Source organism: Hibiscus syriacus, unplaced genomic scaffold, assembly GCF_006381635.1.
Source record: "Hibiscus syriacus cultivar Baekdansim isolate YM2019G1 unplaced genomic scaffold, ASM638163v2 tig00111311_pilon, whole genome shotgun sequence".
NCBI classification, from domain to species: Eukaryota; Viridiplantae; Streptophyta; class Magnoliopsida; order Malvales; family Malvaceae; genus Hibiscus; species Hibiscus syriacus.
This window is the reverse complement of record NW_024063054.1, coordinates 638353-653947: the sequence shown is the minus strand read 5'-3', so window position 1 is coordinate 653947 and position 15595 is coordinate 638353. Positions and strand designations below refer to the sequence as shown.

Here is a 15595-nt window from a genome sequence, read left to right as displayed (position 1 = left end):
ATAGAAGTAAAAGAGGGTCTTAGGCTAATTTTTTTATCTTCTTGTTTGATTTTTCTTTAAATCAGGGAATTGGCTGTGAGTATCAATATAGTGAAATCGTCAGGCTCAATCCGAGAGACTACTGGTACTAGCTTACTGGGAATTGTATTGATCCGACATGTGGTTTTCGGTGTCTTGTGAGCTCATATTCTTTTTAATAAGTTCATGTTGATTATGGGACTAATATATCATGAACGAATTGGATTTTTTATATGTTTCAAAAATTTTACAGTTGAATCTGTATTGAATTATAGCTTTAAAAGACAATTTTGCATGCACGCAACTCGAAAGGCATCATAACAGGATAGTATATTTGGAACAACTACTTGATATGTTGCTCGGTCATTGCACATTTGCACTTTTATTTCTGGCATATATATGTTTGTTGCACTATCTTCTATGTTTTACAATGTCTTTTATTGCTGACATGCCATGAATTTACAAGAATTATGAGGTCCTATGATTTTAGTTCTTCTATATGCTTTAGATTCTCACCATGTTTGGTTATTGAGGAACATTAAACCTGGAGCATTATAAACAATTATATGTTAAAAGGGTAGGCCATTAAATAATTTGCAACTGGTAATGTCGTATTTGGCATCAAATGTTTATCTTAAACAACCCATTTGACGTCTTAGCTTTTGGAGTGACTATGACGAAACCTCTTTCCCTTTACTTATGAAGTCCTTATTTTGAATGAGTTATTAATTGATATTCTTGGTTTATTTTAGTTATTGTTTAGTTGTATGTTGTAGTCCTATGAACTAAAACTCTTTACTATTTTCACAGCTGTTGGATGTGCATGCTCAAGTTCCATCCAAACCTATTGGATTGTCATACCAAAGTGCGACAGCTACGAACAAGACAAATTGACCTTGTTACTTTTACTTCAACGGTTTATGTAATAAACGTGATAGGTGCACTTTTCATGTTCAAAATGTGGCAGTCGTTGGATGTGCATGCAACAAACCTCAAATTTATATTGAAGTAAACACTATCAAATATCAAATCCATGTTCAAAATTCCAAAATACTTCAATTACATTCTAAACCCCAATTTCCAAAATTACTTTAATTATATTCTAAACTCTAAATTAAAGTATTTTAGAATTTGGGGTTTAAAATATAATTGAATTATTTTGGAATTTGGGGTTTAAAATGAAATTGAAGACTGTGTTGCAAGTTTTAAAAGTTGGGGGACCTAAATACAAGTGCCTAAAAAATTCAGTGACCATATTGCAAACGGACTAACGGAAGTGTAACGGCGTCAAACGGCCAGTTACGTCAGGATCATATTGCAAACGGATTAAATGTTGGAGGACTGTATTGCAAGTTTTAAAAAGTTAGGAGACCTAAATGCAAGCTTTAGAAAAGTTTGGTGACCATTACTATACTTTACTCTTAAGTTTATTTGATACTTTCGTTTTAATCTAATTCCGTCTTAAAATTTTAAATAATATTTTGCAATATATTCGATTGTTGACAAGATAGTTTTAGTCATTAAAACTTTTAAAAGGTCAAATAAAATTTTCAAAAAAATTATAAGATTTAATGATAAATTTTGAAAATTTGGAGTTCTAATGAAATTTTTAAAAAAATATGGAAAAAAAATTTTGAAGGTCTAATTAAAAATATTTACCCAGAAGTGTTTGCATTGAGCCCCATGAAAATAAGTAATCCCCATCCTATAAAGTAATCTAATTGGTTTTAGCATCCAGGTAAAGCGCGTTTTCTTTTGTTGAAAAAAGGAGACCTGTCCCTATAAATACTCTAGCATGGGAGCTTAATTTTCCAGCAACCTCATGCTTTGAACCCTTTTCTCTCATCCCCCACTCCGCCTCCCACCACCATTGGATTCGCTGCACTCCGAAATCGATAACCGGAAATCATCAGGTAACCAGGGGACTTCAACTAGAAACATTTTCTTTAAGCAAATTAACATTGTGAATCAGGAATTTTCAACATGGATAAGGTGAGGAGGTTGGTCTCGGAGAATGGTTTATTGATATTCAGCAAGAGTTCATGTTGTCTGTGTTATGCTCTCAAGATTCTATTCCAAGAGATCGGGGTAACCCCGACGGTCCACGAGCTTGACCAAGACCCCGAAGGCAGGGAAATGGAGAGGGCGGTCATGAGGTTGGGGTGTAACGCTCCGGTTCCGGCCGTCTTCATCGGCGGAAAACTGGTGGGTTCCACCAATGAAGTCATGTCCCTCCATCTAAGTGGAGGGCTTATACCTTTGGTCAGGCCCTATCAGTCTATCTCAAATTAAGCACACTGAAAAAAATATGAATAAAATTGGGTCAAAGTGCACACTCCGAGGAGCGGCAATGTGTATGTGTAGCTTTCTATGTGTCTTGCACGTGTAGCTTTCAATTAGCTTGTATTATGTTTTTCTATTCTTAAATTAATGAAGTCAACTTAAATGGAAAGTATCTTTAATTTAATGGTCCACGCCTACTAATATTGGAGATGTCTCAAAATGTGTGATAAAGTCTAAAATTCCCCATCTTTCAATTTATATGCAATCCTACGAAAAGTGAAAAAGGCATCAACTTACCGACGAGTATTGACACTAGTAATTAGGATTCAAAAATTTAAGTTTGTAAGACCAAGTTTGAATTCCACTATCGTCACTCTTGGTGAGCAATTTGGAAAGTCCTATATAAATTCAATTGTGTCTTAGATGTGCCCATGCCTGGACTAGAGGAGTCACCCCTTATCTAAACTTCTTTTGTACAAAAAAAAGAATGCAATCTTTAATTTTTTTAATAGTCTAGAGTGATTATAAAATAACATTTATTCAAAAAATTAATTATTGATGATAATATATATATATATATATATATATATATATATATATTACAAAAACAATTACTCAAATCCTAAATTTTAAAAAGTAATAATTTTTACTTTTACCATTGACTTTACTATCATTCCTTTTTAATTCTGTTAACTTTTATCCTAGATAATGAATTTATATGTGTATATGTGTGTATATACACGTGTTAGGATCTACTTCTACTTAGTCTAAATTTTTTAGTTTTACATTTTTTTAGTATTGTTTGATGAGTGAAAATAGATCATTGAAATTATCTTTGTTAAAAGAATAATGCCTCGCTTATTTCATTTTTTCACACCTTAATTTATAATACAAGGGTTACATGTATATATACAAGAATTGTAAAATAACTGCTACTAATTGTTGTTAACAAACCATCAACTAACTCCTAACTAACTAACTAATATCTATTATCTCAACACTCTCCCTCAAGTTGGTGGGTGAAAGATATCTGCAACCCCCAACTTGGTTGTCAAATACTCATGCTGCAGAGTACCAAGTGCTTTAGTCAAGACATCTGCAGGTTGCTTATTTGAAGGTATATGTTCAGCTGTGATAAACCCTATTGAATCTTGTCTCTAATAAAGTGGCAATCGATTTCGATATGTTTCGTTCTTTCATAAAAAACAGGATTAGAAGTGATATGTAATGTTGTCTTACTGTCACAGAATAGATTAGCAGGTCGATCTTGTCTCATTCAAAGTTCATTCAACAGTCCACTTAACCATACCAACTCTGCTATAGTCATGGCCATACTTTTGTACTCAGCTTCAGCTGAAGAACGAGCCACTGTATTATGTTTCTTTGATTTCCAAGAGATCAAGGAGTTCCCCAGTTTTATGTAATATCTCGTTACTAACTTTCGTGATATCGGGCAAGTTGCCCAATCAGAGTTACAAAAAGCAACTAACTCACATGTACTTGAAGCATATAACAAAATTCCCTGCCCTGGATTCTATTTAATATATCGAACAACCCTCAAAGCTACTTTCATATGCACCTTTCCAGGCTGATGTATAAATTGGCTTAGGTGTTACACTAAATAGGTTATATCAGGCCTGGTGTGGGTTAAATATATGAGCCTTCCTATAAGCTTTGAAATTGTGTCTTGTCAATCATACCTTCTTCATCATGCTTCAAACATTTAGTATCTGCAGCAGTAAAAAATTATTGTTCTGCTTCAAAGGTGTCAAAGCAGGCCTTGCTCCCCCTGCCCCAATATCTTCTATTAACTCTAAAGCATACTTATGCTGGCTTAAGATAATTCCTTTCTCTTGTCTCAAAGTTTCAAGACCAAGAAAATATCTCAACTCATACAAATCTTTCACCTTGAATTTAGAATTCAGTGTAAATTTTAGCTTTTCTATCATATCAGTACCACTGCCAATAATCAGCAATGCGTCTACATCTACAAGCACAATAACCAACTTGTTTTCTACTTGCCTTGTGAACATCGAGTAATCATACTTACTTTTCTGAAATACTGCTGATATAAGTGCTTCAGACGGCTTCTTGTTCCATTGTCTAGAAGCTTGCTTAAGTCCGTAAAGAGACTTTTGCAGCCGACAAACCATGTACTCCCACTGGTTGGAAAAGCCTTCAGATAACTTCATGTAAACCTCCTCAACTAAGTCTCCTTGCAAGAAGGCATTATGGACATCCATTTTATACAAAGGCCAGTCAAAGATAGAAGCAAGAGCCAAAATCAACCGTACAATATTGAGTTTGGCAACAAGGGAAAAAGTCTCCACATAGTCAACACCCTCCTTTTGATTATACCCTTTGGCCACCAACCAAGCCTTGAACCTTTCAACCTCACCCGAAGCATGATATTTGATTCGATAAACCCACTTGTAGCCAATAGGAACTTTACCAGAGGGCAAAGGTACAACTGCCCAAGTATTATTTAATTCTAGTGTCTGAATCTCTTCTCTCATGGCTTGCTGCCATTGTGGATTTTGACAAGCTTCTTGATAAATGGTTGGTTTAACAAGATGAGAAGTAGAAGGAAAAAATGTTGAGTATGAGAAGGTAAATGAGAATAAGAAATATATTGAGAAATAGGATAAGTAGCAGAAGGTGAAGTGGATTGACAAGTACAGACATAATCATGTAACCAATTCGGAGGCTTGAAGACACGAGTGAATCATGAACTAAAGGAGGAGGATTTGATACACTTGTTGAAATATCAGATGGAGAAATAGAAGGAACGTCTGAAGTAATAAAAGGAATAGGTGACACAACATGAATTTCTTGTGAAAAAGTTGGAAAATTGTCAACATGAGATGCGGGAGCTGGTACTAAAGAATCAACAATTAAAAAATTGAAATCAAGAATATGAGAATGGGAAGGGAAAAAATGAGAATACTCTAAAATAGGAAAATGAAAAGGAAAAATAAGTTCATGAAACACAACATCCCGACTTACAAAAAAATTGCTTGGACTAAAGGTTGGACAAAATATACCCCTTTTGAGTTGAAGAGTGACCCATGAAAACACAAGGAATGGGCTTAGGAGAAACTTTTTCAAGAAAGTTAAGTTTGGTAGCATAACATAAACAACCAAATACCCTTAAATAAGAGAGATTAGGAACTTTATGATGAAGGGTTTCAAAAGGAGTTTTGAAATGTAAGACAGAAGAAGGTAAACGATTTATGATATAAAAAGTTGTAGTAACACATTCTCCCCAAAATCTAAGAGGAACTTTTGAATGAAAACGAAGTGCCCTAGCTACTTCGAGAATATGTCTATGTTTTCATTCAACAACTCCATTTTGTTGGGGAGTCTGAACACATGAACTTTGATGAAGAATTCCAAGTGAAGAAAAAAAACTCAAAACACTCATAATTGAAAAATTCAGTGCCATTGTCACTGCGAATAATTTAAATAGTGGCTGAAAACTGAGTTCTAACAATGGTAATGAACTTTTTAAGGGACAAAACAATATCACTCTTCAATTTCAACAAGTGCACCCAGGTCATACGAGTAAAGTCATCAATGATAGCTAAAAAATACGTATGACCACTATGTGTAGCAACTCGATAAGGACCCCATAAGTCTATATGAATGAGATTAAAAGGAGCTTGCGAATAAGTAAGACTGACAGGAAATGGGAGCCTATTTTGCTTGGCTAAAGGACACATTGGACAATAATGGATCAATTTAGAATCTAATTTAGCATAATGCAAGAAAGGTAACTTGCTCATGGTTGAAACAACAGAATGTCCCAAACGGGAATGCCAAATACTTGTATTATTACAACAAACAGTAGTTATACATTCTGAAGACAAATGACCACAATCAAACAAATTTAAAGCATATGATATGCTAGAGGAAATTTCAGAAGACAACATATTAAAAATTATGTGTAGATGACAAACCAGAGGGTAAAGCTGATGACAGAAAAAAAATAAAGTCCTCTATACTCTTTACCAATCCTCTTTATCCTTCCACTTGAGAGATCTTGCATGATGCAAAAATCAGGATAAAAGCTAACAAAACAGTGAAGGTCACAGGTAAGTTTCGAAATAGAAAGCAAGTTGTGAGTGAAATTGGGTACATATAAGACATTAGAAAGACTTTTGGTTGAATCTAAAAAACAAGAACCAATATGTGTAATCGGGACAGTTTTACCATTGGGTAATTGGATAGACCGCGAAGAACACAAGACAGGAAATAGGAAGCACTGAAAATGAGATATTACATGGTCTGTAGCACCTATGTCTAAAATAAAGTTAAGTGATTTATGAGAAACAGGTAAACAACTATCAACTATACCTGCAAGATTCACAGTGGAATCAACAGTAGAAGCAGAAGACTAAGAATCTGATTGTATTGCTCCTGAGTGAAAGTATGCGCCATGGAAGCAGAAGAACCCAATCGATCAGAAGCAATAACAGATTCAGAAGCAGCAACAGGTTCAGAAACAGCCATTGCAGCTTAAGCACTCTTGCATTTAGAAAATTTAAAATCGGGTGGAAACCCGATAAGTCGATAGCAACTATCACGCTTATGACCCTTGATTTTGCAGTAATCGCAAACACCTTGAAACTGACGACGACCAGAAATACCAGAACTCTTGGAATAGAAAACATTAGAATCAAGAGTGGAAGACATAGCAGAAAGTTGAATTCACTGGGATTCCTCTCGAGCTATCATAGAATACGCCTGGTTTACCAAAGGAAGAGGCTGCATTAACAAGATTTGAATTCGAACTGATGAATAAGTTTCGTTCAAACCCATCAAGAACTGAAGAAGCTGTTGTTGGGCAAGATGCCTAGAATTCTGCTGCGAACTTACACACTCACAAGAAGAAAACGACACAAGTGTATAACATACTCATCCCACAATAGTTTCAACTTGGTAAAGTAAGTAGAAACACTCGAATCACCTTGAGAAATAGTAGCAATTTCTCGATGGAGGAAGAAAATTCTAGAGCCATTAACCTTATCAAAAAACTCCTTTAAATCATTCCATACCGAAGCAGCATTCGAAGAAAAAACAATGCCAGCCGAAAGCTCCTTACTCACGGCGTTGAGGATCCAATACATAACGATGGCATTACACCTCTCCCACTGAGGATGCAAATCAATATCATAATTCTCCTTTTGACATGCACCATCAACAAAACCAAGTTTGTTTTTGGCCAAGAGTGCAATTCTCATCGACCTGCTTCAAACACTGTAATTCTCCAACCCAACTAATTGATGAGAAATCAAAGGAGTACCTGGAGTATCTGACGGATGCAAAAAAATAGGATAATTAAAATCAACCAAAGTTGATTCGCTCATTGGAGGCATTGCAACAGTATAGATTATCGAATAAAACCCTAGCGAGAACTAATTTGGGGAAGAAGAGAAGAGAGAAACTACTTCAGAAATGAAAACAAGCCACAAGGCTTAGCAAGAAATGGGCCAAACAGAAAACCCAAAGGAGAACGGCCTGAAAACTGATACCATGTTAAAAGAATAATGCCTCGCTTATTTCATTTATTCACACCTTAATTTATAATACAAGGGTTACATGTATATATACAAGAATTGTAAAATAACTGTTGTTAACAAACCATCAACTAACTCCTAACTAACTAACTAATATCTATTATCTCAATAATCTTATTGTTTTTTGTAAATATCTTTTCATTTCTTATAGTTAATTTTAATTGACTACTTTTATTCAAACAATAATTTAAAAAAATTACACGATATGAACTGATTTTATTTATATATAAAAAAAGAGAATCTGGGTGAGATAAACTTGGCATGATAAATGGAATAATATTGAACAGACTATTTACAGGCTATAAATGTTACAGTTATTGCATTATTCTCTATGTACAGCAGACAAGAGGGAATACGCTGTGTTGAGTAGATTCCTCCATTGTTTATGGAGACAAGCATATGAATGGTGGTGTCAACCAAACAGAATCAGTGGTGGTGGAAATTAGGATTTGGAATCCATATATATATATATATATATATTGTAACTCATCAGTCATCATCACTCCTTTAATAGTCAGTCTCTGTGGTCTCCTACTGTTTCTGAATCTTTTGATATTAACATGAAGAGAGGATGGAGCCCTTCACTTTTCTCTACTATCCTCGAGCTTCATTTTCCTAAGCACATACTATTTTTAAGAGTTGGAAGGATATATAGGACGTGATCAGTATATATAGATAGATTGAAATGAAATTAGATTGTTTAATAGTTTAGTGATTAATTTATAATGAGGATTATAGTTTAGGAATAAAATTAATATGTTCAAAAGTTTTAATATTAATTTAAAATGAGTCATACCTTGAGAATAAATTTAGAATGTTGAAAAATATGAAGAATAATTTAAAATGATAATCATAATTTGAGATAAAATTAAAACTTTTAAATTTTGAAAAAAAAATTAAAATAAAAACTATATTTTAAAAATATCGATTGAAATTAACTCTTAATAGTTATCCTGAATATAGGCATTTATTCTCCATTGCAAAGGACAGCATAAAATTTTTTATACTCTTTCAAGGATGGTCATTTGATATCAATGGACAAGTTGAAATTAAATAAAAAAAATTGTGTCAAGTTAATGTTCAATCTTTATTCCTTTCGAATGTGAAGAATCGTATATTACTTTTTAATAAATTATGTGAATCTAATTATAATATCAATTAGACTTTAAAAATATATGTAACACTCTTAACTCATATACATTCCCAAATACGAGTTAAAGATGTCACATTAACTGTTTAAAATATTTCTATTTGAAATTTGGTAAAATTTTACTTCTTTAAAATCATATCGGAATTGTTCTATTCCAATTGAAAAACATGATCAAGTTAACATATTAATAATTTATAAATATTTCTTATTCGTATACATGCCAGCTAGAAAATCAAAATATAGTAGAATGTCATTACTATTATCAGTAAGTAGTCTTCAATGATTGATGTCAAGCTCAGCTCCATACTCCTCTTGTTCTCTTTTAACTACACGTGAAAATCATCACACGCTAAGTATACACTTAGTACACTTAGTGGGACATTACAAATAATTAAAGTAAAACATAGTCATATTTAAGGCATATAATGCCAAATCAAGTAATCACTAAAACACTTGTAGTCATTCAATCATATATTATGTACTTTTCTATTTTCAACTTACATAACTTGTATTTTTCATATATATTCAAACCATAACTTAATGAATACTAATTGAGAATGCAAGGTATGTGAGTCTCGTGGAGTGTGCGTAATATTCGCTTAAAAGTGTCTCGTATAATTGCACTAAAAATGATTTGTGTAATTACACTCGAAAATGATAAACAATAGTATAGGTACTGTAAAACAAAATATCACTATACTAATAATTGAGATACTAATTCATAACATTAAAATATCATGAACCCCATAATTGCACAAATTATGCCAGGAGTACACGAATGTACTAAATACAGGAGAACGTAATGGTACTAATATATGAGTGCACAAATGTACTGATTCAAGAGTGCACAAATGCACTGATTCAGGAGTGCACATTGATACTAATACGGGAGTGCACAATTGCACTAATACAGGAGTGTATAAACACACTAATATAGGAGTGTATAAATGCACTAATATAGGATTGATCAATAAACACTTCACCTCATGACATACCATTGTACCAACAATTTTCAATACACACATAAAGGGTTTTTTAAAAAAATCATATATCATTCACTTATCAAGAGTTTATGTAAATACTAACATATCCAATAATATAGAAAAGTGCATTAGGCAGTTAATACACGAAACATTTCATTTCCACATAACATGAATATATCATGAACATCATCAATGCTTTTCCTTCACATATACATATCATAATCATCTTGTAATAAATATCATATCTATCATGACAGTGTAATGAAATTGGCTCATTTCAAACATTTAAAGTAATATATAACATAAGAGTATCATAAAATGTATGATTTACCACAATTTCATGTTCTAACCGTTTGTACTACCCTCAAAGAAATATTATTCTGTATTAATATACACATTTAAAAACTATTATTTTGTACCCTAGGAAACTAAACTTGAATACAAATCTAACCATATAATGCTCTCTTTCTAATTCAACTTGTACAATTTATGGCAAATTTTCTAATCCAACTTACGAAATATGTTTTTAGCATAATCTGATGTCTTGTTTTTTGACCTTTCATCGATTAAAACTTTATATCTTTTTGTATACACTTCCAAATCCGTAGCTGTTTCTTTTAAACAAAACTAGACTAGTATATGAATCCAACGATATAAAAATCATCTTCTAATCGTTCTTGTATAATCTATGGTGATTTTATAAACTTACTGTATAGATCACCAATTTAGACAGATTTCACTAATTTACATCATTCGCTTATTCACTAATTTTATTATCTTATCAAATGAACACATATGCATGAATTCAAGTTCTTATCATCATTTTCATGCAATCTCAATCAATTCCATATCAAAAACAATCAAAATTCAATATTTTCCATTAACCTTAACCTTAACCAAATTCATCTTTAAACATTTCCAATTGATTTTAATCATCACACATACTTGGAAATGAATCAACTACATCACTAACATCAAAATCCATCCTTAAATTGTCAAATTTGCACTTCACTTTCAACCACCATTTTCATGAAATCACCACTCCAAGCATGAAAACATGAAATATTTACATCAACTTGTAGAGAATTTAATATAGGTTAATTTTCTATTTCATGTCTTAATCCAAAAACTTAACAAAATGAAAAAGAAATATTTGTTCACCTTGCTATGGAGTCCAAAATTTGTTCACCTTGCTATAGAGTCCACGGTTAGAGAGGAAGAAGAAAAAGAAGAGAGTTTCTTGATTTTTCTTTAAAAAAAATCTCTTAATATTTATCTTATAAAGCTAATTAAATGAATTAAAAATTCATTTAACTAGAAATTACCAATTTACCATTAATTAAACATGATAATTTCCACTTTACTATTACCATGACATCATTCATTACCTCATCATGTAAATATAAAATAATATTTTATTAGTCTTTGCCCTTGTACATTTTCCAAAAATCACAATCTAGTCACTTTAATTCAATAGTCTTGATTTAACATGGAAAATTAACTTAAATGCAATGATCCATGTTAAATTATACTGATTAAAAATATGAAAATGACATTATTAACCTTTAAATGTCATCCTTCAAATTTTCCTAAATTTTCGATTCAATCCAGTTATCCGAATATTTTATCGAACTTTATCATTCATAGCTTTTTATACAAACTTGATGAGTGATTTATTTTGTTACTATTTTATTGTAAATTACTCATTGTTATCTATTTGATATTGCTAATTTGGGGCATTTTAATTTGTTTTCTATGCAGGACTTTAATTTCCATAAATAATGCTAAACAAGCAAAGTTCTGCATTTTTTTATTTTCTGGAGTCAATGCTGGATTAGTGAGAATGACTTTGGGCATGATGATGTGTGACGTGGTAGCTTCTAGAAGTTTCAGTCAACATTCTAAAAGGACGAGCGAATGACTTAGATTCAGTTTAAATTTGAATTTGGAATTATCACTTGTTTTTAGTATTTTATTTGAATATTTTTAGGATTTATATTTAGTTATTTTTACTTCATTTTTAGTGTTTTAGAAAACTATAAATACTCTCTCGGGGTAAAATTTGAAACACATCTCAGATTAGCTTTGTTCTTTGTTTTTTTTTTTACTTTTTATAAAGTTTTCTTCTTTTTTGTTTTTGTTTTTACTTTTACTTTTAAGCTTTTATTTATTTCTTTAAAAATTGTTAAGTATGATTTCTATCATGCTTAGCTAATTTTCCATAAGCCAAAGGCTAAAGCGATGACTCAATTCTGATCGTGAGAATTGAAAAACATCTAATACCTTCGGGTTAAATTCCCAATTTTCTGCAAACCTAGATTGACAGTTGGTCTTTCCTTTAAAAAATCTTTACACTTTCACATTCAAGAAGAGCTCGTTGATTTGATTGTTGTTTCAATTTAAAGTTGGGAGGAAGAATTGGTTGGTACCAAGTTTGACTTCCTGAGAATATACATGGTTGTTGTTCGCTAAGAGAAATTGAGATCGTATTCGATTATCATTGAGACAACATAGTCTGGGTCGGATTTTTCTAAAACTTAAACTTGAATTGGTACTAGTGACGATAGTCGTAGTTAGTCCAATTAAGGACTGAAATTCCAAGATAGATTTTGGATTGTCGATTTACCGAAGAGAGAAATAAGTTACAAGGGTTGGGCCTTGTAGATTGTAACCAACATTTAATCCGGAGTAAAATCTTATTCGATGATCAGTTGTAATTGAGGCAAAGTGAGGCCTCAGGTTGTTTTACCAAAATTGAATTTCTTCTTAATTTTACTTTCGTCAAAATTCTAGATTTACTTTTTTCGAAAGTTATTTTATTTTTTACATTTACTTTCATTTTATTCTTTCAATTAAATCTCGTCATTGTTTTTTTTGCTTTTTCGCCTAAACCAGAATCAAAACCATTCAACATCAGAATCTTCAAAGTCCATGTGGATTTACTTCTTCTCTATATTACGCTATTTAATTATTTCTTTTTGAGATATAGGATAATCATTTGACAGTAAATGATACTTGTCAAAATTCCAGATCAAAATCTAAATTTAAAATTTTGGTATTACAATAACACAGGTTAAAATAAAGATTTTATTATAAAACAAATGTTTAAATTATATTATTTTTTAAGATTTTTTTGTCAAATGCTTGACGTGCTATCTCCAATTATCCTCGCCTTTTCTTCCTTCGATTTTCGAGGAATACAAATAGAAAAGAAAGGAAAATTATGAAAATTTATTTTATTTTTGAGAAATCATCCAAAAAAACACTAAGGGTCAAACGCTTCAACTTTGAAAACGCATTTATTCTTGGTACATCAAATTTGATCTTTGAATTTTTACTCTCAAAATTTTTGTAAAAAATCAAAAACCCTAAATCCTAAAAAAAAAATTCAAACTTTTCTTTTATGAAAAATTATCTATTCAAAAGTGAAATCAAAACCTCAACTCAAAAAATTTAATCCCAAAACACTTCAATAGAGGATGATGAATCTTCTTAACGGATGACCTATAAATGAAAACAGAATAAAACATTAGACACGTAATTTAATAAAAGAAAATATTAGATACCTAAAACAAAAAATTGATATAATTGAAAAACTTATTTTACAATAAAAGTTAAAATATAAGATGATGTTGATGTTAAAAATATGGATGAGTCTTCCATGCTCGATGAACACCGCTGAGTACCACTAACGATGAGCATTGCTAAGCACCATTAATTTAATTTATAAAAAATTAAAATTTTAAAGGACTCAACGTATAATTATAACTAAATAAAATTTAAAGGTAAATTATTTAAAATAAAATATTAATTAGGAGATTTGGGGAAGTTGAAAATCGATGGTGGTCGTCGCAGCCACTACCAATGAAAGCGGTGACTGTCGATGAGATAGCACCCGTCGATGATGGCTTGGACGATCGCCCAAGCTTGAAACAAAATAAAAATAAAGAAAGCTTACCTTACCAGATTGGTTGCGCGAAAGGCGAGGAACATCAGGGAACGGCGGCCGGATTTGAATGATGGCCACGTAAGAAGGGACGAACATCAACGATTATCTCACCGACAGAAGAGGCTAACATCAACGAGGGCTTCAATGTCAAGGAAAAATATTTCGATTTTTTAATTTAGTTATTGATATTTGATCCAATTATTGTTAAAAAATATGAAAAATAATGTAATTAATATTTTATTTTAAATAACATGTCTTTAGATTTTTAACTAATTTATAATTATACATTGAGTCCTTTAGAATTTTAAATTTTTATAAATTAAATTAATGGTGTTCAGCGGTGCTCATCGTTAGCGGTGCTCATTGAACGTTGTAGAATTTTCCTAAAAATGTTAATAAAAATTATGATGAAGATAACTAATGAAAAATTATGTAATTATAATATAATAATACAATCTTTTTATATATTGAATTGGAAAATTCTATAATGATCGACGAGTACCGATGAGCACCACTAATAATGAGCACCATTAATTTAATTTATAAAAAATTTATGTTCTAAAGGGAATGTGTAATTATAAATTAGTTGAAAATTTAAAGGTAAATTTTGTAAAATAAAAGGTAAACTATACCAATAACCACCTAACTTTTGTCACTTTTTTATTTTGACCATCATTTTTAAAACTTTGTCAATCAGGTCACTCAACTATTTAATTACATTCAATTATGCCACTTGTCGTTAATATTTAACGGAAAAGCTGATGTGGCAGTTAAAATATTTGATATTTTTACACATTTAGTCCATGTTACTTATATATTCTATCAATTTGGTCCTAATTTTAATAAATTAAAATAAACTTAACCCTCAAACCAGATGGTGCCAAAGTAATCTTTATTCATCTTATTCTTTCAATTTGTAAGAAAACAAACAATAAAGAAAGGAAAGGAAAACTTACAAAAAATTTGATTTCATTTTTGAGAAATTTAAAAAATTAAATATCAAAAGCTTTGATTTCAAAAACACATCTAAAAATTAAATACTTGGATAGCTAAGTAATAAAAAATAGATATTTTTAAACAAACGGTCTAAAAGTAATTTCAAAATAAAATAAAACATCTAATTCAAACTCCTAAAATCATTGAAAGATATAATTTAAACACATGAATTTGTCAAACTAATTGTCTTGCGTGTATCAATATAAAATATAGTATTTTAAGCTAAAAAAAGAAGAACATGAGGAAATTATTGCACACGTATCATCATAAAACATTGGCACATTTATTTTACTTTATTATTAGAAATAATAAAAGCCAATAAAGAGAAAAGAAAAATAGTTCTGGTTGGCATTAAATTGGATTATTCTCCAATTAACTATTTTGGCATATATGAGGGTTAAACTTATTTTAATTTATTAAAATTATGACTAAATTGATAGAATATATAAGTTATTGTGATTAAATGTGTAACTATACCAAATATTTTAACTGTCACATCAACTTTTTCGTCAAATATCGGCAAGTGATTTTATTAAATGCATTTAAATAGTAATTGAGTGACATGATTGACAAAATTTCAAAAATGATGGTCAAAATAAAAAGGGGCAATAGTTAGGTGGTCATCGGTATACTTTAC

General features: G+C 31.1%; 1 protein-coding gene across 1 annotated transcript; it reads left to right on the top strand.

Annotated features, from left to right (window-relative positions):
- The first annotated feature begins 1884 nt into the window (after positions 1-1884).
- Positions 1885-2366, top strand: LOC120158308 (monothiol glutaredoxin-S9-like). Its single transcript, XM_039169183.1, has one exon. The coding sequence runs from the start codon at positions 2002-2004 to the stop codon at positions 2308-2310; it is 309 nt and encodes a 102-aa protein (XP_039025114.1). The 5' UTR covers positions 1885-2001; the 3' UTR covers positions 2311-2366.
- The last annotated feature ends 13229 nt before the right edge of the window (positions 2367-15595 follow it).

What these genes read in the sequence shown, in the direction of transcription:
- LOC120158308 (XM_039169183.1), top strand. Translation starts at nt 2,002, where the DNA reads ATGGATAAGGTGAGGAGGTTGGTCTCGGAGAATGGTTTATTGATATTC.